This window comes from Neopelma chrysocephalum, unplaced genomic scaffold (genome assembly GCF_003984885.1).
Source record: "Neopelma chrysocephalum unplaced genomic scaffold, ASM398488v2 Primary Assembly neopelma1_77, whole genome shotgun sequence".
Classification (NCBI taxonomy): Eukaryota; Metazoa; Chordata; class Aves; order Passeriformes; family Pipridae; genus Neopelma; species Neopelma chrysocephalum.
In genome coordinates, this window is record NW_020897738.1 from 8,523,170 (window position 1) to 8,548,758 (window position 25,589).

Here is a 25,589-nt window from a genome sequence, read left to right on the forward strand (position 1 = left end):
GGGTATTGTCTTCTACAGGAAAGTTGCTGAAATCATCACTGTCAGCAAATGCCGGGATTGGTTATGAGCCTTCTGATTTGGAAGAGATAGTGTAATTATGTGATGATGTTTGTGGTGGAATGTAGGAGGTAAACAGCTTCTGCAGGTGAATAAACAAAGCACAACTAAGAAATCTGATAACCACAGAAGCTCCTTTATATATGACAAGAGAAAAAGTTCTATAAGATGTAATGTAAGTTTTGTTAGTTTGGTTGCTGAGGCTTTTTCCCCAAACACTAAAGCTTAGGCTGCTGCTCTTTGGCTATTTTTCTAATAAGCAGAGGGCTTAAAGACATGCTTTGGGTGTAGATGCAAGTGTCCTCGGTCATGACTGGCTGAAAGCAGCTCACCTGTTTTTACCTCTTTGTTTTCTTAATTACAAGCTGGTTTTCTGGTTAGGAAATGATGTTGGAATGCATTAGACTACTGTAGTTAGTGACTTACTGCAGTAAGTCCCTGGATGGCACAAATGCTGGCACTAGGATTTCAGCTGGCTGCACATACCTTGAGCAAGGGGTTGTTTTGCTCCTGTGTTTGCAGATCATGCACAAATGCCCCTGTTCCCTCCTGCTGCACAGCCAAAGGCAGGGCCGTGCCAGGCTCCGTTCAAGCCATGGCTTGCTGTGCTCTGGCTCCCTGGTGCTGTGGATCCTGCCCAAGAGCTGCCAGGAACGATGGCAGCACCACGCCCGGGCCTGGCTGCAGCCACAGCCAACAATCCCAGAGCAAGGCCCAGCTGGCACTGCCAGGCTGGTCAGGGAAGGAACAAATCCTTCCTTCCCAGGACACAGGCCCACAGAAATTCCACTGAGCCTAACCGGGGGGGGCTTGGAACACAGGCACTGACCAACAGCACAGGTTTGACAGTGGCAGCCCCACAAAACGGCCCCCATCCAGCCTCCTGCTGCTCATTAGGCTTGAGCAAAACTTGCTGTCCTCTCTTCTGAATTGGTTGGAGACATTCTTCAGGTTCTCTTTAAAAGAGGAATGTGTGGAGCGAATAAGAAGCATGTCAAGTTTCATTTAGCCTTTTTTCTCATCAAACTGCACACTTCTTGCTGTTTGAGTATGTAGCTAGGGCAGTTGTTACACAGTTGAAAAATAATAGCTTGTGGCTTTGTGTCTGTAAGATTCCAAATATGTTCAACTGCATCTGAAACTAACTTTGACTAATATTTCTGGAGTTTTCTATGTCCAGTGTAAAGGTTAAAGTTATCTGCAGTTAATGTGTTCTCTGTAATCCTGTACTAACTGTGCATCATGGAATGTCCTTCAAGGGGGAAAGCTGCTCACATAGAATGTGCTCGTCAATCCCTTCCCACCTCAGACAAACAGCAAACACCAACAGTGTATTAAAACAGGCACTGCAGGATATTGGGCTTTAGTACAAGACAGCTCTAGACTTGGGCTTAAGTAGACAGACAGTGACATAACAAACACATCATTTCCAACTGTGCTGATAAATAACCGCGGTTCTGGGCCAGGGGCACACCACAGGTGCCTGTGCCACTGTGACAAGAGCTGGGCTCTTCCAACACACACAGACACACAGACACGGGTGCACATTCTGTGTGTGTCTCAGAGCCACACTGCTCACTGATACAAGTTACCTGAGGGGAGAACAGCAAACGTATTATATTAAGCTTTTTTTCTGTGCTTCAAGAGAAACTTGTGTCAGTGAAGTGAAAACTCTTCTTTCCAAGGGCGAAGTCCTCTGCAGCCCCAGTGCCTCCTGAAGGAAGCCCAATGCCTTCCAGTGTAATTGTGCCCCTCAGAAACTTGTTCCCCAGTAGTCTCCAAATAGCAACAAAAGGCTCCCAAGATTGAAATCAATAACTTGGTCATAATCCCCTTCTTGGAATTTGGTGTAAATAAAAGTCTCTTGGGAAGGAGCACTAGAAATACAGATTTCCTGACACTGTAACCCAATTCCTGGAAGCATTCCTTTCTCAAGACTGAGGTAGATGCTACAACAGCTTATTGAGGGTTTTCTGGGGGGCCACAGTAGTAGAAATGAGTAGCAGGTACTCATCAGCTCCAAATCTCAGCCTGGGAATATTGCAGAAGCAGGGAAAATATATGGCCTTAGCCCTGAACATTGCAGCTCATGCAAGAATAGCTGGAAGAAAAGGGCACAGCTATGTAGCCTGGTGCTCAAAACCTTGACTCAGAGCTTCACTTGAGACAGAATATAAATTTCAATGCAAAATAAACTAAAAAAGGGTTTATTTTTAGACAATGGTGCTGGAGGTGGGAAGGTCTTTTCTGTCTCTGTCTACAGTTGTTCTCCCTAAACACCATCCCCACGTGGTGAAAAGCTGCACCCTGTGTGTGACACGGTGGTATGGGTGGGCACCACACCTGCTAAGGTGCCAAAAGGTTCCTTTCTCTTCTGTTTTGAACAATCTGAATTCAGCTGTGACTTTTTCACCCAGGTTTACAAAACACACGAGCTTGTCAACGCTGGCATATCTGACATCACCATCCGTCCAGACAAGAAGATTTTAGCAACAGCGGGGTGGGATCATCGCATCAGGATCTTTGGCTGGAAAAAGCTGAAGCCCTTAGCAGTGCTGGACTATCACACAGCAACTGTGCACTGTGTGTCCTTCTCTGAGCACAGGGACCCCCGGGAGAGGCTGCTGGCAGCGGGCTCCAAGGATCAGCGCATCAGCCTCTGGTCACTGTACACCCAGAGCTGACACCTCTGCCCCTCAGGGACTGGGGCAGCCACTCCTGCCTCTGCAACTCAAACTGCACGGAGGGAACTCGTAGCATCTTCTCCAGGCTGAAGGGAGAGTCCCAGGTTAATTCCTAATGCTGCCTGTTTAAGCTGCAAATTTTGTTTTCCAGAGAGGGATTTTTAAAATCCATAACAAGCAGAAAAAGGCCAGTCACAAACAAAGACACAGAACAAGTTGCTTTGGGTTCTGCTACAGGTTTTGCAAGAGCTTTTCTTTGGCAGGTTGCTGAAATAACTTGTGCCATTATCTCTTGTGAAAAAGGGCTGGAATCCCTCAAACTGTGGTGGGGGCAGAATACATCTGTTTGTAAGCCATTTATGTATCCAAGAATTTGAACCAGTGTAAAATATCAGTCTTTCTTGAAAATTTATACCCATTAAACCACCTCCAGTGGTTTCTCATTGTCAGTTACTTTTTCTTCCCTGTAACTGAAAGGCTATCAGAACGACCTTGATTTGTTCACACTTCTGTCAAGTTTCTAACTTAAACCAACAGCCAGGAATGTGACTAGGGACGGCCTTTGGCACTTATGAATTTCATTATGTCTCCTGTCACCTCAAGCCTCACAATTAATCACAAGAAAGAAAGGGAAAAATCTTCCCCTGCACTGCACTGCAAAGCTTTGTAAAGCCTTTTCCAGAGCAGTGCTAAATCCTTCCCATAGACCCACGAGCTGAAGGATTTGAACTCAGCAATCCAATTAACACCCTTCTCCTTGGAGAGTTGGGGGTGAGTGTCAGCATGGCAAGGCTGGGATTCAGCCACACAACTCTCAGTAACATTTAGGGGAAGTGCTGGGGTAAATCCCTCCCCACACGGTGCAAATGGCTCCGTTAACTTGTCATCTCTACGGCTGGGGAAGCTAAAATTCATTCACGGAGGGCTTTTTGTTTGACTCATGAAGCAGCATTTGCATTCTTCTGAGGCATTTCAGACACACCCCTGTGTGTTCAGAGCCACCACTGCTGGATTCCCTCACAGAGCTGCAGTGGCAACTGTGGCCAGGCTGGGCACTGCTGATACTTATTGGAAATAATTGTTTCTGCACTATAAAGAGCTGGAAATCAAAGAAAAAGGCACCAAAAATGCAGTGAACAGCAACATCAAAGACTTTAGAAATTATTTCAGGACAAACACACGTGGAAATTAAGGTCTGGGTCTGTTACCCAGCTGTGCTTTGCAGGCAGAGAATACTGCTGGACTGAAAGCCTTAAGCACCCAGCCTGGTGTTCTTTCCATTAAAACAGAATCAGGATACTGTTGCCAGGCTTTTCTAAATAAAACGTGGCCTTACACATTTTGGAGTGTAATGACAGTTTAAATAATGCATTTCTTTGATTATTTCTTTACTATTCAGTAGCTGCATGGAGGATCACATTGCAGTTGAAAGTTAAAGCCTAATTTTGAGTGATCCCAAGTCAAGGGGAGGTGATGGTGTTCATTACATCTCCCAGACAGAGTTGCACAGAGTAAGTGCTCCACCTCCACCCCTCATCCCCTCCCACACAGAGGAGGAGCTGCTCCCACTGTACTCCAGCCTATGGAATGAGGGGCCGTCTCCACAAAGCTGCTGCTGGAAGAGACCTTTTCTTTTGTTCTTTCCCCCTTTCTTAAATAAGTCAGAACTGACAAAGAAACAATGCAGTGAATAACTAGAGAAAGCACTGCTGAGTGTGGTCCAGGGACCCATCCCAGAGACCTCTGCACCTCACAGCCACCCAGGAAACAACTGCTGACCAAACACTGGCACTGGCACAGGGGCAGCCCCCTGGCAAGACAGGATTAATACCCTGTGCCTTAACAGGAGCACTGTTAGATCAGAGCCTGAAAGTCAGGAATTCTGGAGTATACTATTTCCCCTAAAAAATGCCATTTACTGTCAATGTCTGTGTCTAAAGTCATCGTGGAGACTCACAAGGGATGTTTAGATTTACGAACAGGTCCTTTGGAAGATACTCTTAAAGATGACTTTGTGCTGTCACATCTAACACTGCCTTTTGCTGGGAGTTAAATATATTTGACTGATTAGGTAGAGTTAAAAATAAACTTAGTCATGCAAGTACAAATTGAAAATGAGGGCATGAACTGCATCTCACTACCAGGCAGACACAGAGGTAAAGAATTTCATCAGCTTCAAGAGGAAGGACACAGGTTGCAGAGCTCCTTGCAAGAACAGACCCATCCTCTATTCCCATTACCAAAGCACTATCCTGCTCATACTTTTGCACATTACAGTTAATTCATTAACACTTTACATCACTACTGATTTTATTTAAACAACCAATAAACAGATTTCCCTTTCACATTATAGTTTCCTTGAAATGAGCAACCAGACTACATTAGTTTGATTTAGAGTTGAGCCTAAATGCCATAGTTGGATTGTGAATTAGAGTCTTCTAAAATTTTATATCCTTAAGGAACTAACCTGGACTTCCCCAAAGAAGAATGATTTCCAACAGGAAGGACAGTCTATATTGTAAAACACAGTTGTATAATTGTAAAATACAGTTGTCTGATTGCATCTATTAAAGTAACAATTTTTTTTAATTAAAAAAATAATGTAAAGCTCGTTACAATTGTGCCATGAGCATGGTTATCACCTGAGATTTCAGCTGACTCGCTTAGCAGGAAGGCTGTGAGTGAAGAGCCACCTTAAGCTGCTGGAGTGAGCTCTGGAATCTCACCTGCCAGTAAGGAACAGGGCTAGCCTGTACCTGGGCTAAAGGATTCAGGAGTGAAGGTGATGACAGCTAAATTATTACAAAAGGCTTCCTCCCAAGAATCACCGTCTTTGGCACTGTGAGAGGAAGAAAGCAACAGCATTCGTAAACTAACAGAAATAAATCCCAAACACGAGCATTTGTGCAGCCATTACATGGAATATTTATCACCACTGGAATGAATGGTGATCTCTGACCCTCTAAGATTATTTGCAAATGAACCCATTAGTTAAACCTCTTTCTCTTATCAGTACATGAGCCATAAAGCATTGCAGTCCTAAGTGTAGATGAGCAAGGAAAGAGGAGATTAATTGTATTTGTAGTAATGAGTGAAAAAGGAAGTAGGCTGGGGGCCTGCAATGAGACAGTTGTTAAATTTAGCCTTATGCAATGCAATTGCTTCAGCAAGCCAATAAATTATTCTCTGCAGCTTGACTTGGATTGTTGCAAAGGTCTGAGTTTAAAAGAGCAGATTTTTATAGTTAAGTTAATACTGGTTTCTGGACTGCTTTTTGTTTTTAGCACGTTTAAGATGCATCTACAAAGCCAACTTACAAATTAATAAATCTTTCCTTTAATTCAGTGTGCCAAGAACAAAGATAGAACACTGACTACTGCAGGAGCCATGTTAGTGATGTAAACCAAAGGAGTGGGGATTAACCAAGGATTACCGAGTGCTAAATCAATGTGTTTCCTTTTCTGGCTGTGTGTGTGTGGTGTGAAAGTGTGGATCATCACACAAACCATGGCACAGGACTGCCTGCATGACACCAGACACTGTTCCAGCAGTGCTGGGACACACACACAGCTGGATGTGGAAGCACAACCACTGTGCTCCCAAGGAGGTGACAGCACTGACTAAGGAAGAAGGCACGGGGGGTTCTGCTGCTCTCCAGTATCCTGAAATCCCAGCCTGGGTCCCCCTGCTAGAGTAGTTTTTCCAAGTAAACTGGACTGTTTTTATCCATGTCCTACTCTTCTGGGGCATGCTGGAGGTTTTCTTTATAACATGAAGAAAACTATCCAGAATTAAGATCATACTGGGGGATTTTGGCAATTCATTTCCAGCTGTCACAGTATCAAATTAAATGAAAGCATAATCTCTCAGCTGTGAATGTTTTGCTCACCTGATTATTGGTATGAACAATATCTGTATGTCCTGTCAGCAGTGCTATGCACTGCTTTATTCTGACTTACCTCAGAGGAATTCAGTTTGCAGTTTGGTGTTAGAAGAGGAGGAGAAAGGGGAATGAGGGCGTAAATCAAACCAAAGCAGCAACCTGTCCCTCTGAGTTCAGTGATATGAAGATTCTGGAAAGCACAAAGGGCCTTGAAGCAAACCACCTCCAGCAGTGGCCAGATTCCTTATGGGAAAAAGACAAGGATGGCAGGAAGAGTGGAACCCTACAGTGACAGGTCTGTCTTTTGAAACTCGTACACCAGCTCATTTCAATTTCAGAAGTATTTGCTTTTAATTCTCCAGCATCCTTTTTAAAGGTGTTGGAACACTAGGAAATCCTCTAAAACACAGCCTACACCTCTAAATAAGGCTGTGTTCACCCAGAGGAGTGTGGACTTATTTCTCTGCTATGAAGAGTCATAATACCAGGGACTGCAATGCCACAGGGGACAGCACTGGGAGGGACTGAGGTCCTGAGGCAGCCACATGCACTGCAGAACTATCCCAGAGCACTATTAACTGTCTTCTTACAGAACAGTGACATGACAGTGAAAAAAAAATTAATTCTAGCAATTATCTGTTGCAAACTGAAGTTCTAATAATAAAAAAAAAGGAAGAAAAAAAGCTGTTACATTACACTGAGATTACAGCTAGATGCTGTTTCCTCCTAGATTTTATTCCCAGGATACATAAATGAGGGCAGTGAAAAGCTATAGAAACCCTTGGGTGCTTTCTGGACAGCAATGAGCTCCCTTTCCTGCCAGCAGCAGGGCTGACTGATCCTGGCATCCCATGCAAGCCAAAGTACATTTTCCAGGCACCCACTGCTTGCTATAAACACATCCTGGCCCAGGTAAGAAGAAAGTGGGTGTGCTGAGCCTGTGGAATAACTTTAAGCATGGCAGAGAACATGGCCATGGCATTTGTCCTGATGGGAATTCAAAAACTGCCAGGGATTCATGGATGCATTGTCTCTGTGATGGAAAAGCGTCTGGGCTGCTCTCACCAGAACACTGAGGGTAAGAATTGTCTGGGCAGATGGTTTTGCCTCAGATATTTTGATGGCATGCAGGCCTGGCATCCTGCTAAATTGAGACATTGAGTCTTTATAGTTTTATCTCTTGAGCCCATCTGGTTTGAAGCAGTTGACAACAAGCAGGAAAGGGAACAGAATGAAAGACTCACTTTATGTTTGCTGAAATAAAAGCAATGTGTAAGGCAGCGCTCAGTGAGGGGCCGCTGCACTCGCCCCTCACCACCCTGTGCCCTGCTCAGAGGGTTGGAACGGGATGGCTCTGCTGCAGCCCCTGCCCTGCCACGGCTGCTCCCCCACCCCACAGCCCTGCTCTGCTGGGGCATTCACCCCATAGCCCTGCTCTGCTGGGGCAGCCAGGCTGGAGCACCGAGGGACAAGGGGCACCACCTGCCCCCAGAACAAGGGACAACAGGAGCACAAAGCAAGGGGATGAAAACCCAAACCCAAAGGCAGAGCCCCCGTCCACCAGGCAAGCTAAAACCACTGACAGAACTGGCACTGCAAACACCCCACACAAAGGTGCTTCTGGAAATTTGACATGTGGTTTATCCTGGTTTTCCTGTTGCAGTTCCCAGCCCAGGGGTGTCCCTGAGTCCCTGGGCACTGTGCAGTCCCCCCTGCTGCAGGCAGGTCCTTCCCTGCCCAGGGCAGCACCCGCTGGGTCAGTTCCCACAGCGAGCTCTGGGGAGGAGGACTCTGCTGTGCAGCTCTGTCCCCTTACACAATTAGGTCCTAAAGGTGACTTTTCTGGCTGTTGTTCTTAATCACTTTGTTACTAGTTCAAATTTGTAATTTTAACCTAAACAGAAGTGAGTGATTTATTGTAATTGTTTTGTATAGGCTGCTCTTAATAAACTTTTTTTAAAATCTGGAAAAACATTTAATTTCCCATATGGAAAGAACACATTTATCATACTTTACTCGGATATACTTGGCCAACTATTGCACATATATGCAAAACATATGTGACAAATTCAAGGCTGAATTTCATAAAACAGAAATGCTATGAAATGTGATATAATAAATATATTACACAGACATATGTGGCCAATTTATAAAACTATGGTATCTTTGGTAAATTTATAATAGGTCATTTCTATTAATGGAGGGGAAGGAGTGCATTTTTTCTGGCATATGCAACACACACAGTACTTTACACAGACGGTGGGGCTTCGGAGAGCACAAACACACATAGTGTACGTGTCATGTCTGTGTTCTTCAAAACTAATGTATATCTTTATGTTTCTGCATTGATCGTGTGTGCAACATACCGGGCAGGAAAAAAAAGTGTGACACTATTCCTGGCGATTTGCAAAGCTGTGATACACGAGCTGGATTCCCACAGGCAGTGTCCCTACAGGGTGTCCCACTGTAACAGCTTCATGTGCACGTGCTGTGCTCATGATAATGGCAGGAACAGAAATCTTGGGGTACGGTCACTGTCATCTAGTTGTGTCAAACACCTGTGTAAATTAAATATCTTACCGACCAATTTAATTAGAATAATTAAATGAAGAAAATAAATGCATACATTTAGAAAAACGTTGCATTCATACACATGCACTGCCCTGTACACGAGCAGACCGGACTGTTCCTAACACCAGCTTATAGCAACAGCTGAACCATTGCTGGCTGAGCCTCACTCACAGGTTACTGCCCCTCTTCGACTATGCCTGCGTGCCCCAAAGATCCATTCTTTGCTTTACAGAACGAATCTATACTTTCCTCTCTAATTGCGTATTTGCAAGCTGTGCAAAAGCTCTCCCAGGACTCGTTTTCCGCGCGGGCAGGACCCACGGCGTGCCATGCCCGGCTCTTCCCTCTGGAGGGAGCCGGCTCTTCAGGCAGGGCGGGCCGCAGCGAGCGCAGCATCCTCCTCCTCGGGGTATCCCCTGCCCCGGTACCCCCGGGTGACCCGGGGCACACCGGGGCCCCCCCGCCTGCACTGGCAGTGCCGCACGAACGGCGGGTCCGCCCGGAGCCCCCGCGGCCCCAGACGTGCTGCAGCGAAACCGCCTTTGCTCGCAGCCCACCGGGAAAACGAGCGAGGGCAGAGCACGGAGCAGCAGCACGGCCGTGCCACACACACGGCCCCCGCCCGCCAGCCCAGTCCAACGGGCTCACGGCAGCTTTGGAGCTCCTCGGCTGAAGGTGCTGAACCTGCTCTGCAGGTACTGCTGCGTTTGCTCTTCCTGACTCCTCCGGGCAGCAGGGCTCACCCTCTGCCCCCCAACCCTAACCTGTGGGTGCCTGACTCGCTTCCAGTGGCTACTTTACACTGGCAGAACATTACACAGCACGACTGAACCTGCTCCTTATTCCTTCCAGTCCAGACGGAGGTGTGACTGCCCCTCGGTGAGGGATCCAGCGCCACGGGCTGAGACGCACTCTCTGGAGAGCAGGAGGTGTGTCTGGGGGGAAGGACAGTGCTCCAGCCGAGGGGGCCCTGAGCCACGGCTCCTCTGGAGGGCTGTACTGCACACCCCCAGCTCACGGTAGACCCACAGAGCCCCAGCAGCCTGGTGCCTCCAGAATACCTGCAGTCCTCGAGTCATCCTCCACTCTGCAAGCAACTCTTACACACACTGTCACATGAAGGAAGCCAAAGCAGTTACTCCCTAGCCATGGCCACGTGTACATGTGCTTGGGATCGACTGAAGAGATGCCAACACCCCAGGATGCTGAGAGGGATCTGCTGGGGACCACCTTCACAGTTCTAGCCAAAGTACTTCTGGGATTTCCCCAAAGATGAGGAAAGACTGAAGTGAATATCCATGAAGTGTGTAAACAGTGTGCATGACCACCACAAGCACGCACAAGTCTCATCCCCATGCTCCTATCCTACACTGAAGTTAGTCAGATCCACTAGCATGGAAAAAACAAAACCAACAACAGCAAAAAGCCATTTCTGAAAACTGTGTTTGGGGTAAGTGATCAAACCAAAGCCGCCCTTGTTTCACCAGCCTAATCCTGTATTTATGCACTAAGTGATGCGGTTTTCAGACCTCTGGAGCAATCAGCAAACTCAGCCTGTACCTCTGGAAAACAGAGCTCCATGGCTAATTTATTCTCTAGCCCTGTTTGGAAGAGACAAAGGGTGCTTGTACCCTCCATGCTTGGGCCTGTTTTACCAGCAGCTTTCAAATACCGTGTTCCGTGTGACTTGAGGTGACACAAGTGGAAGCATTGTCTGGAAATAGTGCCGCCTTCTTCCCAAAAATGTGCTGTGGGCCTTGGTGACAGTGTGTACTGAGTGAAGTTTAACCAGACATGGAAGCAAATCATACCAAGTCATTTGCCAAATGAATCTGCAATACATAGGTAAGGCTTGACTATATTTTCACTAACTGGCTGACAGGTGACCAATCTGAAATTAAAGTGTTACACATTTTCTGTGACTTTCAAAATGCTTCTACTGGTCAATGTGCAGTTATGGGGTTTGTGTTTGTTTGAAGGGGATTTTTTGTTGTGATAGAAAAATAACCCTTTTTGCTTTCCTTATTTGTAACACTTCCTTCCATGAGATGGACACAGCAATGGAAGGAGGGACACTGGTCAAAGTCCCAAGGAATCTTGATTTAAGGATTAAAACATGAGAAGAAATGGACTGCTAATATGTTTCACGCTAATATATCTGAGCACCTTGCATGTTCATGGCCCAAAAGCAAGGCTGAAGTACCATTTTCATAGTTCAGACTGTAGCCTTGACACAGGTGCCAGTTCCCTCCTTCCCATTCAGCCCCAGGACTTCTGCAGTGGATCTTTAGCACAGAGGACAGACCAGGGATCCTAAAGGGCCCCCTGCCCACAGCCACGGGTTGAGGATCTGTGATCTTCTCTTCTTCTAACAAAGAGAAAATTAAAATTCCTGCAGTCAAGACAAGGACCTTGAGCCACTTTTGGTAAGAGCACAGCTTAGTCCTGGCACCTTGGGTTGTTCTCGGTGTGTTTAAAGAAAACAGTGCTTACCAAAACAAACAGATCCATTTCCACCTGGGAACCCCAACCTTGCAAGCTGTGGGGTGGTGACAGATCCCCACAACCACACACAGCTGGGGCAACCAGGGACAGCAGGGAGGGAGGGATGACCTGGGAGAGTCACTGTTTGCTCGGACTAAAATCCCCCCTTATTTAAATGACCTCATTTTGCAGGGGAGGTTTATACTTCAGAGCACACAAACTGACAAATATACACAAATAATCAAACAAGAAATGAAGGAAAGAAAGAAGAGGAAAAATATTTATAAATGTCACTGTCCAATGTCTTTTCAATTTAAATGAAATAAGATTATCTACATATATCTACAAATATCTACATGTATCTACACTGTTCGCAGATATGATTTCTTTGGTTGTCTTCACTTTTTTTCCTATGCTCCAACTATTAAGAAAAAAAAGTGTTTGTATAATCTTTGAAAGAAATAATAAATATAACAACTTCATTAAACGTTTGACCAAAGCTTTGGCACTAATCAGTTTACAGATAACAAATCATAGTGAAAACTCTGAAATAACAGCGGCAAAGCAACAGAGCACATCCGAGAGCCATTTCCCACTGACTAATAATAAGCACAAGGCTATTTGACATCAACCTTTCTGAGAACATTAATTATGGTTTAGTCAGACACTAAGAACCTCAAAATTCACTGCAAATGTCAAATAAAATACATATTTCTTGCACAAGACTTTTTCATGGATCCAGATATATTTTTTTAAACAGAAAAAAAAAATTACATAAAATATTAATGGTAGCCTGTATCCCTTCTTAAACCCTTCGAAAAAGTTTTGGAAGCCCAAAGCCCACTGCCAGAGACAAAATAAACATTGCTATTAACGCTGCCACCTGCACAAGGGAAAGAACACGTTTTAAAGCGTTTGTAATGAAAATGCACAGACATGGGTGAGTAGAGGACTTTAAAAAAACATAAACCCCTTCTTTTCATAGAGTCACACGGAAGAATCAGAAAAGTGTTCATAATACTGTATACCAACACAGCTGAGGGGCTGCTCCAAACCTTCTCTGAACACAAAGGGACTGCCTTCGGTGAGCATCCGAAAACAGAAACCAACTACTCCAAACACATCACCAGAGAAACTGTGATGAACAGGGACATCCCTTCGACAATACAAACCACTACTGAAGGAGGGTATTAAAGGAAGAAGAAAAAAGTACTTACCAGCATTAAGAGGGAAGACGCAGGAAGCAGGTAGGTGTAGAACGGGTGCTTTGGGATTACTGCAGTTTGGGTCAGCCAAATATAAGGGGTGAGGCAGACTGAGAAAAAACCCTGAAGTCCCTCTAAAAGGCACCTCCACGGGAGAGCATCAGGAGCTCGGGAAAGGACGCAGGAAGGCAGGAGTGTGGGGCTGCCTGGGAAGGGGGTGAGAACACACGGCCTAAACCCTGCAGGTACCCCCACCCCAGGCTGGTTTTTAAACCTTTGCATCTGTTGTTGTGAAAACAAGACGCAAACACAGCTGTACGTGGCTGTCCCCTTGGCCACGGGCCCTTCTCAACAGCTCCAGAAAATGCTGTTGTGGTTAAGGCACCCCCGTGAACCCCAAAACTCACGGGAGGGTCAGGGCCGGAGGGGAAGTGGGAAATCTGTTCTGGCAGTGAGGATCCAAAGCGTCCCCTTGCCCTCAAAGAACCACTTGAGCCACCTGCGAACGAGGCCTCGGTGTCCCCAGGTGGGAAAGACTGACCCCGATGTGTGTGGGGCCTCGTACGGCCCCGCGGCACCCCCGCACCGCCCTCAGACACCCGCGGGCGAGCGGCCGGGCCCGAGCCGCTCCTCCGCCGCTCCCCGCCCTCACACCGCTGCCCGGCCACCCCCGGCCTGGGTGCCCAAAAGGACATATGGCTTCATTTATCAAAGTGCAGCCGCGGTCTCTCCGCGATGGCGGCCCCGGCACCGCCGCCCTCACGGCCCCCGCCGGGCGGGTCACCCCTCACGGCTCCGTCCGCGATGGCGGCCCCGGCCCCTCACGGCCCGCGTGCGCCCGGCTGCCGCTGATTGGGCGCTGCAGCTGTCCATCAGGTGGTGCCGGCCTATCGGGTGGCTGGAGGGGCGGGAGGCGCGGGCGGCGGGCGGGCGGTGTCCGTGGTGCCGCCGGGCCCGGTTCGGCGGGGCCGGTTCGGCGGGGCCGGTTCGGCGGGGCCGGTTCGGCGGGGCCGGTCCCGCGGCCCCGTTACCGCGGTCCGTACTCGTAGCCCGCGGGCGCCCCGGCCGGCGAGTACATGTTGGCGGCCGCCGCGGCCGCCGCGTTCATGTGGTGGTGGTGGTGGTGGTGGTAGCCGTGCCCGCGGATGCTGGGCAGGGGGTAGGGCGCGGGCCGGCTCTTGGCGCCCAGGTAGTGGTCGTAGGCGGCCGGCGGGTACTTGTAGGGGTGGTGGTGCAGCGGCTCGGACGCGGCGGGCTCCAGGCGCAGTTCGTGGTGCGGGGGGCTCGGCCGGCCGCCCCCCGGCCCGGACAGCGGCACCAGCGCGCCGGGGCCGCCGGGCAGCGCGGGGCTGAGCACCCGGGACATGAGCTGCTGGTGCGCGGCCTCCGCCTGGTGCAGCCCCGGCCCGCCCGCCTCCCGCTCGAAGTCCCGCCGGCTCTCGGCAGCATCTGCGGGGGACACACCGTCAGCATCCCGGCACGCGGGGGAGAGCAGCGGGGGGAACAGCGGCGCTGACTGCGATAAATGGAGCTCAATTGACTGACAAGCTGGTGCACGCCTGACATTTTTGCAATTGTGTAACACTAAATAAATACAGACTTCCCTTTATTTTGCAGGCCCGGAGTGTGTTTTGGAAGAAAGGCATTCGGTTGTCTTTGCAGTTGTTTGCTCTGGGTAATGGAAAAGCAGTCAATGGGCAGAGGTGCTGTTCGACCTGACTGCAGCTCCTGAATGGAGCGGGTCGGCCCTGAACGTGATGCCGAGGCACATTAAAAGGGCAATGCGAGGGGGAGCCCGTGGCCAGCGCTGCATCCCTGCCTGAAAAGCTGAGTTTGTTGCCAAAAAGTCGAAAAGGGGACACTAAAGGCAAAGGGTGGTATTTTATAAAGCAGCAAAGTTGCTTAAGTACAACAGTGAGTGCTGTAGTCCGAGCAAGGATTAATTAGGCTATGAAGGTGGCTATTTTTGTTCAAAAAACGGGCAGCAGTGCAAAGCTGGTTAGCAGTGGGGCTGTGCACCAGCGTGAGGAGCAAAGCTGGCCCTGAACATGCATGTGGGGGCCGTGCAGGCCAGCAGGGCCCGGGTGACGGGCTGGCCTGGCCAGTGGGGGCTCTCACCTTTCTCTGTCCCATTCTGGTGGGCTGGGGAAGAGACTGGATTCCGGGATCTGGCAAAAGCACTCATGAGAGGAAGAGCCCCTGGCCTGTGGTTCCTGGGCCTGGAAGAAGAAATGGAGAAGTGACACAGAGCCAATGGTCCAATGGAAAGAACACTTGGAACGTTGCTGCTGTGAGCTGCAGCTGGCAAACGGGGCCCCACAGAGTGTCCCCCAAACCCCATGCAGGCCTTGTGCAAATGTAAGCTGGGCAGGTGCACGTGAAACGGGACGGGAGTGGGGTGTAGTCAGTCAATAAAGGCACAGCCTTACCAGTCCTCAGGGTCGCAGTCTCTGAATCCCTTGGCAAAAGGGTTGCTGGCGATCTTCAGCTGGGTGATCTGCAAGGAGAAATGGGAAAATGTCTCAGTGGCACACAGGGCTCCCTGGTCAGACAGAACACGTGTCCCTGATTAGGCTTGGGGACTCAGCAGTGCCTGCTCTAACAGAGAGGGTCCAGGTGGCCGGTGGAGCTGGGACGTGCTCGGCCACAGAGCACAATCGTGTGCTTTCTCTGTTAGAAAATGAGGGCTAATATGCTACCTAATATGAGTTCAAGGTGAAGGGAGAGGCAGCCTGAGTCGGCTGCAAAAGCTGAGTAAATGCACTTGTAAGAAAATGCCACATTATATGGGTCACCACTGGAGCAGCTAAGACAAATCACTGGATAAATCATACTTATGTATTTATTTAATTCGCCGGGGAGAAGGCAGGACATTTTCTATATTTAAGCAAATCCATGGATAAAGTATGTGATTGTGAGTTTCCGGAATGGGTTGAAAAACAAACTTTAAGCCCCTCAGTGACAGTTCCAGCCTTAGAGGTCAAACTGATAGAAAGCAGGAGAGAAAGAGCAGCTGTCCGGAGCCATCAGGCAAATGCCAGCCGGGGAGGACTCTGCAGCCCCTTAAAGGCACAGCCTTGCTCTGGTCTCGCAGGGTGAGGTGCGGCCCGACCGCAGCATCCCGAGGAGACCTCGGGTGGGTCTGCTCGGAGCCCCTGCAGAGGGTGGCACTGCCGCTGGCTGCTCGGGGACAGCTCCAGGACCCAGCCCCGGCCCGGGCAGCGGCACCAGCGCAGAGTGAGGCAGCTGGAGCAGCGCAGAAAAGCCCCCACTAGAAATCCTATTTGGCTAGAAATCCTATTTGCGCTCGCCACTGGGATTCCTGCTCTTTACATCACACTGGTGCAATTTAAAGGAGCAGTTGGATTAACTGCTGCCTAGAAACCCGCATCAGATTGGGGTGGGGGTGTTTTGTTTCGTTTTTAACATATAATTGTATTCGGGGGGGAACAGACAGCTACGAGCTTAGAGTAGTAAAATCGCAAATTTATCCAAACAAATTGTGAGTGACATTTCCCAGCGGGAGGCCTGTAGTTTCCCCACTAGCCCCAGTCTTGGGTTTACATAGGTAATGAGGTCCCCCGGGCAGGGAGAAGCTGGCGATGGGGCTGGAGCCCACGTCGTTTCCTCGGCATGCAGAGATGCAGCTCAGCACAGCCCCCCGGCTATCGGGTTCCTGGCGCTGCCCCGGAATGGGTTTAGCAGATGGGAGGAGGAGGTGGGAGTACCCCCAGACAGCCCCCGGACACCACAGCCCGGCCTCCAGCATTGGGCGCACCCACACCCAGGGTACCTGTGGGGTGACCCCAACCCCCCTTTGGGCTGCCCCGGCCCCCGCCGCTGCCTCACCCGGTGGTTCTGGTAGGCGGTCACGGCTGTGAAACGCGTCTCCTCGAAGACGAAGGTTTTGAAGTTCTCCTCCGCGTATTTCTCACTGTCTTTCCGGGGGTCCACGTAGACCACGTGAAAACGCGGCTGGTATCTGTGCATGGAGTTCAAAATGATCTGAATGATAAAATGAGCAAGGAGACAATAACTGATCCAGGCGGAGCATGGAGAGAGGAGAGCGCAGCCCGGCCCTGCCGGCTCCCCTGCCCGGGGCGGCCGCGGGGCTGGGGCGGGATCGGGGCACAGAGCCCTGGCGAGGGGCACGGGCAGGGTCCCCCACGGGGATCACGGGGCGGGGAGTTCCCCCCGCTGCAGCCCGGCGTTGGAGACCTTCTCCCGGGAACACTTACATGGCCGTTGTCGTCCAGCAAATTGTTGGTCAGTTTGAGCTTATCGAAGGAAACGATCTGCTTCATCCACTGCGCCCCTTTGGCCGGGGAGTCCGGGTGGTAATGGACCCTGCCGGGGGTGGCGGGGTCGGCTTTGCCGGCCACCAGCCAGGAGGAGCTGTGGAAGGCGTACCTGCGGGAGGGAAGGCACCTCAGCCGCGGCCCGGGGGGTCCCTCCCGCGCCCTGGTTGCACCCACGGCCCCGCAGGACCCAGCCCAGGACAGTCTCCCCTGGCCCAGCGAGGGGGAAGCACTGCCTCCCCATCATTGCTGCTTCCTACGGCCATGGGAGGAACCAGCTCTTCTCTGCAGCCAGACTTGCTGCAGGGGAGAGATAATATTTTATCAGGTTGCCGATGGAACCGGCGTGAGAGGAATCTGCAGGATGGAGGAAATTTATAGCTACCCGTGTAGATTTGGGAGAGAAGACACAGAAGCTCTCCCTTCCTCTAAAAAAAGGGTGAAAGAGAGCCCTCTATACAGTAATGTTCTGGCTTTAAGTGAAGAGTGGAAAGTTGTGTGTAGATTAATAGCAGGTCCAGAATTTAGCAGCCTCGTTTCATTCTTTCAAAGTACATATTCAACAGTAACATTTAAAACAGAGAAACCAATCTTCTATACACGTGTTTACTTTAAAAGCCAGTGTTTGCACAGGGGGAATTAGACACCATTGGACTTGAGCAGAAACATTACTTTTTAAAGATATACTCAATTGGATGTTATATATCCCACTTCCCTTGACAAGCAAACATTTCTAGGACGCCCTGAGAATTTGGATATCTGTCTAAATATTTATATATCGGACCCTGCGATTCCTATGCGGGCTGCCTGCTCGGCGTCCTGATCTGAAGCTAAATACATAATGCACCTTTCACTGTCTTAAAAATTAAAGGGCTTCCAAACCAGACCGCATCGCTGCCCTGTGAGTCGCCAGTTTCCAAGGCCTCCCTACTCTGCCACTGAAAACAAGGGCAGGGTTTTGTGGCTCGGATGGCCAATGCCTTTCCGGAGCACAGAACCCACTCTCTTCACCCAAGCACCCAGCGGGCTCCCAGGAGGGCATGGCAGAGCCCAGGGACACTGGCTGAGAGGCTACAGCACTCAAGGAGCCCCGGGAGGATTTTTGTCAAGGGGTAATGTGTGTTTGCCGGGTGGAGGCGAGTAGCAGTGCAACAAGGAAAGCTTTTCTGGGCAGAACAAGGCAGCTCCTGCCCTGTGCCCTGTGGAAACCTGCCCTTCTGCCCGTGCTGCTCCGGCCTCGTGTGAAGGCCCAGGGGGGCCCTGGGGGTCCACGCAGCTGCTCCCAGCCCTGGACTCGTTGCAAAGGTGTGAAAGAGACCCCAGGGCAGCCACATCCCGCATCTCCTTCTCATCTCCTACCGACATGCGTCCCGGAGGGCAGGGGCAGGGGGCGGGCAGTGACCCACCGGCCCTCAGTGCCCGGGCAGTGACCCACCACCCCTCAGTGGGCAGGCAGTGACCCACCACCCCTCAGTGCCCAGGCAGTGACCCACCAGCCCTCAGCCCCGAGAACCCGGGCGGGCAGGGTGTTACTTGCCGGTATCGCTTGTCGTCTACGGGGACGAAGTCCATGAGCAGCATGTAGTCAGCCATAGGGTCCATGCCGAATATCTTCACCTGGAAGGTGGGGAACATGCGCCTGGCAGAGAGGAGAGAGAGAAGAGCTCAGCTGAGGAGCAGTGGGGAGCCCCGAGGGGCCGGCGCGGGTACCCTTCCCCTCTGCTCCGACGCCCGCCCGGCGGCAATGACAGGTCCCCTCGCAGGAACCGCCGGCCGGAGGAAGAGGCAGAGCACCCGGGCAGCGTGAGGAGAGGGGATGCCGTGTTCCCCAGCCCTCGGCAGCATCCCGAAGGGTGAGTCAGAGCGGTGCTGCCTCTCCCGCCGGCTCCAGGACCGTTGGTGTCGGACCCCCGGAGTGCCCCGCCGCGGTGGAACGCAGACGCCGAGGGGAACGAGTGCCTCCTCCCCCTTTGCGATGGGGAGACCCAAGTGAAAAGAATTTCTTCCCCATGATTTCCCCATCCTTTCAGCTGACCTGACTGGACGCAGATGCAAGGCACTACCCCGCCTGCGGACCCACACCCGAGCCGGGAACAGAGCCTCGGGAGTCCCGGGCAGCCCTTGGGGGCACATCTAGAAACTCCTAAGAACGACATGAGGTGATGGGAGTTTCCATTTCTGCAGCTTCTGTACCCCGCAAACTGCGCCCGTTTGAAAGCAGCGGTTACAGCAGCCCCGTGGCCCTCGGGGCCAGCGGGAGACCTCCCGCAGCACGGAGGGGTGAACGCTCCCCTTCGGCGAGCAAGGACTAGAGGGCAACAGGGATCTCCCAGAAAATCCCGTCCCGGCTCCACTTCGTTGTGAGAGCCCGGTCGGGCCCCCTGTTCCCGCACCTTTGCGGGGCGAAAGGAGAGCGGGAAGGAGCCCAGGGCTCCCGGGCAGGGCAGGTCGAGCCCCGGGGCTGCCCCTCCCCGCTCTGCTCTGCGCAGCTCCCCGGGGACCCCAGGCTAAGCCGGGACACGGATCCCACGCTCGGGGAGGGCACGATTCCTTCGAGGGGCTGCGGAACAAATGCTGTCTGCGGTGGGCTATGGGCAGGGGCCGGCACGGCCCGCCCGTCTCTCCCTCCTCCATCTGCGCACACCGCGGACAGGGCCCGGCCCGCGCTCCCCGGCGGGACACGCCGAAGATGTGTCCTGGCGTCGGGGCTCGTTATGGCTTCGGTTTTGTTTTACCGAGTAGAAAATCAAGCGAGCGACAGCGGGCAGTATTCCGGGAAGGAGATTTGCAGCCGTTGAAAAACCAAATTCCCAACACCCCCTGAACAAACAACCCGATCGAACCCGGATATCGAGAGTCCCCCCCGGCCCGTTCTCGGGGCGCACGGCCGGACCTGCTGTGCGTCTGCCCGGGTTTTTTTTGGTTATGTGCCGCTGCTCCCCGCGGAGGAAAGGCCGCCTGGCAGGACGATGGGGCAGCGCGCCTCTGGCTCCGCAGCTCTTCCAGTCCGGGCCCGGCACTGCCGAGCTGCACCAGGATCGGGCGGCTGCGTCTCCCTCCCTGTAACGCTTTAGCAAACTCTGGAGGACGTTTCCAGTCGCTCCCTCTGTTATTATTATTTTTAAACGTGTAAAAGCCCCCATTAGCTCCAGTTCCGGTGTTTCTTGTTTTAAAACTTAGTTTTAAAACAAACAATCTGAGATGATAAGACCCATCTAGACAAACAGCAGGGTCAGCCCAGAGAGGCTGGGAGAGAACAGGCTTAGCAGCGCCTTCCCTCAGCCTTTTCCTGCTGGTTTTCTCCGTTTTCTCCTGTTTTTACTCGCCTGTCTGGAGTTCGACGGTGCCATAAAATAAGCGAAGAAAGGTAGGGAAGAAGCCCCTGATTAAAATCGAGTCGGTTAATTTTCGAGCCCTTTTCAAGTGGGGTATTTGCAATCCTTCCGCTGTTCCGGGAGAGCGAAGAAAGCCAGATCGAAGAGCTCCTGTTTGCAGAGAGCCTCTGCCTGGAGTCTGAACGACCTTTTCCGCAAAGGAAAGCACGGCCGAGCCCGGCGCCGGGCTCAGGGGCCGCGGCCGGAGACAGCGCAGCGCTCGGGCCGGCGCCGGGGCTGGCACCGTCTGCGGGAAATGCCGCCCGGGGTCCCGCAGCGCGGCACCGGCTGCCTCTGCACCGGGCACCTTCCGTTTCACTCAATTGCAAATTAAAAAACCAAAACAAAACAAAAAAACACAAACAAACAAAAAACCCACCCCAACCACACAAAAAAAACCAAAAAACCCCAAACCAAAATGACTGCGTGCATGTAAATATGTTTCTTTTTTTGCACTTTCGGGACCCTCAAAACCGCTGGCGGGAGAGCAGGAGCCCACGGCGGCGGTCACCGCTCCTACCGGGCCGTTCGGAGCAGAGTCCAGCCCCGGGCACAACTGGAGCAAGCACCGGGGGATTCCTTATTTTGTTTGGTTTTCTTTTCTCCCTCCCCGCTGGATCGTTTTAAACGGGGGAAGAGTCAGAGCCCGAACAATGCGCTCGCTCCCCCCGAAGGCAGTTGCCGGAGCCTGGCGGGGAAAGCTCCGCAGCTCTGCCCGAGCCGCCGCAGCCACGGCGTTTCCCGGGGATCTCCATTAAATGCAATAATTAACAACCGTAATTGGGGCTCCTCTCCCCCCCACGTTTTGCTCGTTTCTAACGCGATCGCATCGGCCGCTTTCTTTGTTCCCTGGCCGGGAGCGGGGTCCCGGCCCCGGAACCGCGCCGCGGCGGCCGGAGCAGGGCCGAGAAGAGCTGGGCTCAGCCGGGCTCGGTACTCGATAATCGGGAAATGCAACAGCCCTGGAACACGGTTCAAGGTGCAGAATTAGGGTCTGTTCGCGTCCCCGCCGGAAGGAAAAGATCTACCCGTGCTACAACACGCATTTAGCAGGTATTGCACCGTTCGAGTGTTCCATTCGTCTTTTCCCCGTGCCACTGCTGTCCGCCCCCGCAGCACACACTGTCGTCCGAAAACATGGATCGAAGTCCCGTGCGGGATCACCGGCAGCCGAAGGCGCCCGGAGGAGCACAGCGCCCTTTCCAGCGGGGGTGAAACCCAGTGCCCTGCCCGCCGTCCTCCGCACGCCTTCGCCGCCGGCCCGCAGCACCCGCGCACTCTGCCCGCAGCGCCCGAGGCCTTCGGGCCGCAAGAGCCGGCAGATTTCGCCCCGAGAGAAGCACCAGGATCAAGTGACGGTAACCGCCGGGCCGGGCCGCTCCGCGACTCGCCCTTTGGCAGCCTCAGTTTTCCCCCAAACTGCGAATTCAACCCCCCGCGGCCGGACCGTGCCGCCCCGGCTGCCCTGAGTGCCCGGGTCCGGAGGGAGCGGCTGGAGAGCCGGGGCCGCTCGGGAGCTCCGCACTGACCTGCCTGCCTTGGTGACGATCATCTCGGTGCCCAGCTGGTTGAACTCGTCCCACAGCGCCTTCATCTCCAGCTGGACGCTCACGTTGGCCACCTTCGGGTTCTTCTTCACCGGCGCCTTGGCCGCGGCGGCCGCCCCCGCGGAGCAGCCCGAGACGGCGGCCGGCCCCGCGGCGGCTCCCCCGGCGCCCTCGGGCTGCTCGGGGCCTGGGGGCGGCGGGTTGGTCCCGGCCGCCGCCCCGCCGAAAGGATAGCCGTGCTGGGGCTGGGGCGGCGGGTGCGGGTGCTGCTGAGCCGTGCAGGGCTCGTAGTGCGGCGGCTCATGCTGTCCGTACGGATCCCCCGGGGAGGGGGAGAGGTGGTACCCCCCGGAGGCGTTCAGGCTGCTCAGGCTGTTGGCCGTGAAAGCTGCAACATCGCAAAAATGGGACAGCTGGGTGAGCCAGGGGCTGGAGATAGCTGAAATCATTCCAAAAACAGGCGGTCAGGGCTCCGCTCCGGCTCCCGCTTTCCCCCCAGCTCCGCGCGGCTCCGCGCGGCCCCCGCCTCCGCGCCGGCTCCGCGGGGTGCCCTCCGCCTCCTCTCCTGCCCCGCGCCCAGCCCAGCGGGGCGCCTCCCCCTTTCCGCTTTGCTTGGCCCCAGCCTCGCTCCCCCCGGGGCAGGCGGGGAGCTCGCTGCTCCCGCTGCCTGCCTGCCTCGGCTTCTTTTTTTTTTTTCCTTTTTTTTCTTCTATTTTTTTTTTCCTTTGCAAATCCAAGAGATCTGCCAAGAGCCGCGGCGGTGCAAAGCCCGTGCTATCTATCTCTGCAGGCCTCCCTCGCCGCACACCGTTTGGGGCAAAGCAAACTCCTTTCGTCACCCCCCTATCCAAAAAAATAAAAAAAGGGGGGGGGAAGAGGAGTGGGGGAACTCAAAGAAAGAACCGGTTCTTATTTCCGTGTAGCTACGCTGCTGCAGGTAACGTCCCTCGCTCTGGGGCCGCGGGGCCGCGGCTGACAGGGGAAGGCGGATCTGGTTTGGCAATCCCCCATTCCTTCCATCCCCGGGCGAGAGAGAAGGAGCAGATCGGGACCAGAGCAAAGCTCCGGGCCCGCGCCGAGGAGCGCCGGGACAGCGCCGGCCACGCAGCCCTCGGCCCGAGTGGGGCCTGCGGCGCTTGACAGGCCGCCCTGGTGAACGGCCCGCTCCTTCACATCCCCTCCGGTGCTGAAAGGCTTCTCGAGGTCCCGGGGATCTCTTGCTATATTTCCCAAGCAGCCCCCAGGCCAGACAGGGTCTGCAGAGCCCTCGGGAGCCGAGCCCCGGCCTGCCGCTGCCCCGGGCACGGCCGGCGCTGTCGGAGGATGCTCCAGCACCTCCGAGAAGATGCGGGTCCCAGCGGCAGAGCCGTCGAAAGCTGCTACCGGGCCACGGACAGAGCCCAACTCTCTAAGGAGGACTGCAGGGGCCCAGGCGCACCGGGGGGAAGCGGCAAAGCCCCCTCCGAGCGGCCCCGCGGGCAGGCCGCGTCCTGTGCGCTGCCCCCGGCACGGCTCCGGCCCGGGCCGCCCGAAAACCCTCCGACACGCGGTGGCCGCTGGTGCCGTCCCCGCACCCTGCGGGGCCGAGCGCGGCGCTCACCTTCCATGTCCCTGGTGACGGTGCTGAAGTGCATCTTCTGCGGGCGGCAGCCGGGGCGGGCGGGCGCGCTGCGGCCGCCGCGGAGCTCCTCCAGCGCTCCCTTCCCTGCTTGCTCGGCGGCGGCGGCGACTGAAATCAGAGAGGCGATACTGAAAGCATTTGCCTTGGGAGACAGAGGGCTGTTTTCGTCCATAGGGGAGACACCAATGCAGGAGCGGCAGCCGCGGCAGCCTCCCACCACGAGCCCCCCCTCCCACCCCCTCACTCCCCTCCTTTCTACGGCACCATCCAGGGAGGTGCGAATGAGACCCCCCTCCTTCCAGACGGGGGGGGGGGGAAGGGAAACTTTAAAAAAAAATCCAACACCGAAACAACCCAAACCCTCTGTCACCCCCGGGAAGGGCGTTGGGGAGCAAGAAACTTCCCTGGGGCCCTTCGTAGCCAGCGCCGAGCGCCGCAACGGCGGACCGAGCTCTGCAGCGAGAGGGGACCGGGGGGCAACTAATAAATTTCTTTCCCGGGGTCTCAATTTCTCTCCCCCCAAGTTCGTTCCCTGCGATTTATTAATTTATTTTCTCTCTTCCCTTCCCCCCAACCACCACCTCCTGCTTCTGCCTCCCCGTCCCCTCCTTTTCTCCTGCACGTAGGGAAAGTGTCTCCCTCATAGGCGCTTTCCCCCATTCAGTGGCTGGGAGGCGTCACATGGAAGCCGGGGGTGTTTGCCTGCAGAAGTGGCGGCGGCGGCGGCGAAAGCGAAGTGAAACTCCTGCCGAGACGGTGTCAAAGGGCTGGGGAGGCCCTTCCCCGCCTCCCGGGCACGGCGAGCGGCCGCCGGGGAGGGATGGGATGTGCTGCGGGGCGGGCGGAGGGGCCGGCGGTGTCAATCACGGCTCCGGGAGCCGGCCGACGGGAAGGGAAGAGCCGAGCCGAGCCGAGCCCGGCGTCACGCTGCGGATGTCCGGCACCGAGAGAAGGGATTGCTCCCTTCCTCCAGCTCGCATCCACCGCGGGGCTGCGGGCGGCCCCGGGGGCTCGGTGGCCTCGGGGACTCGCAGTCCGAGCCGCCGCAGCAGGCGGGGTCCGGGCACGTCGGGGTGCGCTGAGGGCGCAGGTACCGCCGGCCGCTTCGCCGGAGCGGGATGAGATCCCCCAGCCCCGGGCCACCAAACGCTCAAAACACCCGTCGGCGTTCGAGCATTTCCTTCGCCAAAAAAAGCGGAGAAAACGGAAAGCAACGATCGGGGCGGCAGGCGAGCCCCTGCCCAGCCCGGCCCGAGAGCCCGCTCCGCCCGCAGCACCTGCACGGCCCGGCCGGGGCCCGGCCCGCTCCCGTCCCTGCCCCGGGGAGGGCGAGGCGCTACTCACCACCCGGTACCGGCCCCTCGGAGCGCCGCGGCGTCCCCCGGGCCCTTCCTCTGCATCGGCGCGGGGCGAGGCGACGCGCCGGCCCCGGCCCGGCCCTGGTACCAGCACCAGTCCCGGTCCGAGCCCCGGTGCCGCTCCGTCCGGGCGGGTGGCTGCACCGAGGTGCCGGGGAAGTGCCCCGACGGGGCGGGCGGAGCCGTGGGGCGCGCCGGTGGCTACCACCGCGATGGGGGTTGCATAACCCGAGCGATGCGCGGAGAGCCGGAGTGAGCAAGCGGGTTATATATAGCTGCCCTGTCTGTAGCCTGCGGGGCTTGATTCTTCTGTTGAAATATTATCTTTGGATGTGGTAAAAATATTTGCAGAGAAAAATCTAGACTACTCTTACATATTTGAGCATATGTTCCTGCAGCTAACGGCATAAGGGCAGAGCGTGACACGATCGGTGTTTTGTTTCCCTGCTGCTGGCAGCGCGGTTCCCGGCCGGGGCAGCTTCTGTCCCGGGCTCAGGGACACGCCAC

General features: G+C 54.0%; 2 protein-coding genes across 5 annotated transcripts in view; one reads left to right on the plus strand and one right to left on the minus strand.

Annotated features, from left to right (window-relative positions):
- GNB1L (G protein subunit beta 1 like) overlaps positions 1 to 3,636 on the plus strand; it is a 39,909-nt gene extending 36,273 nt beyond the window's left edge. For all 3 annotated transcript variants that reach the window (XM_027689403.1, XM_027689401.1, XM_027689400.1), the window contains exon 7: positions 2,475 to 3,636. In XM_027689403.1, coding sequence (XP_027545204.1) covers positions 2,475 to 2,741 — 267 coding nt within the window. In that variant the 3' untranslated portion in view covers positions 2,742 to 3,636. The remainder of the gene's footprint in view (positions 1 to 2,474) is intronic.
- Positions 3,637 to 13,588: 9,952 nt separating this feature from the next.
- Positions 13,589 to 23,825, minus strand: TBX1 (T-box 1). 2 transcript variants are annotated; one of them, XM_027689661.1, is made up of 9 exons: positions 23,704 to 23,825; positions 22,086 to 22,542; positions 18,720 to 18,821; positions 17,123 to 17,294; positions 16,734 to 16,889; positions 15,314 to 15,381; positions 15,003 to 15,103; positions 13,891 to 14,333; positions 13,589 to 13,827 (listed from the first exon to the last, which is right to left on the minus strand). In XM_027689661.1, the coding sequence occupies exons 1-8, from the start codon at positions 23,735 to 23,737 to the stop codon at positions 13,912 to 13,914; spliced, it is 1,512 nt and encodes a 503-aa protein (XP_027545462.1). In that variant the 5' UTR covers positions 23,738 to 23,825; the 3' UTR covers positions 13,589 to 13,827; positions 13,891 to 13,911. The 2 variants fall into 2 exon arrangements, with proteins under 2 accessions (XP_027545462.1, XP_027545463.1); XM_027689662.1 differs by having other exon boundaries at positions 22,086 to 22,491; positions 23,704 to 23,807.
- Positions 23,826 to 25,589: the final 1,764 nt, after the last annotated feature.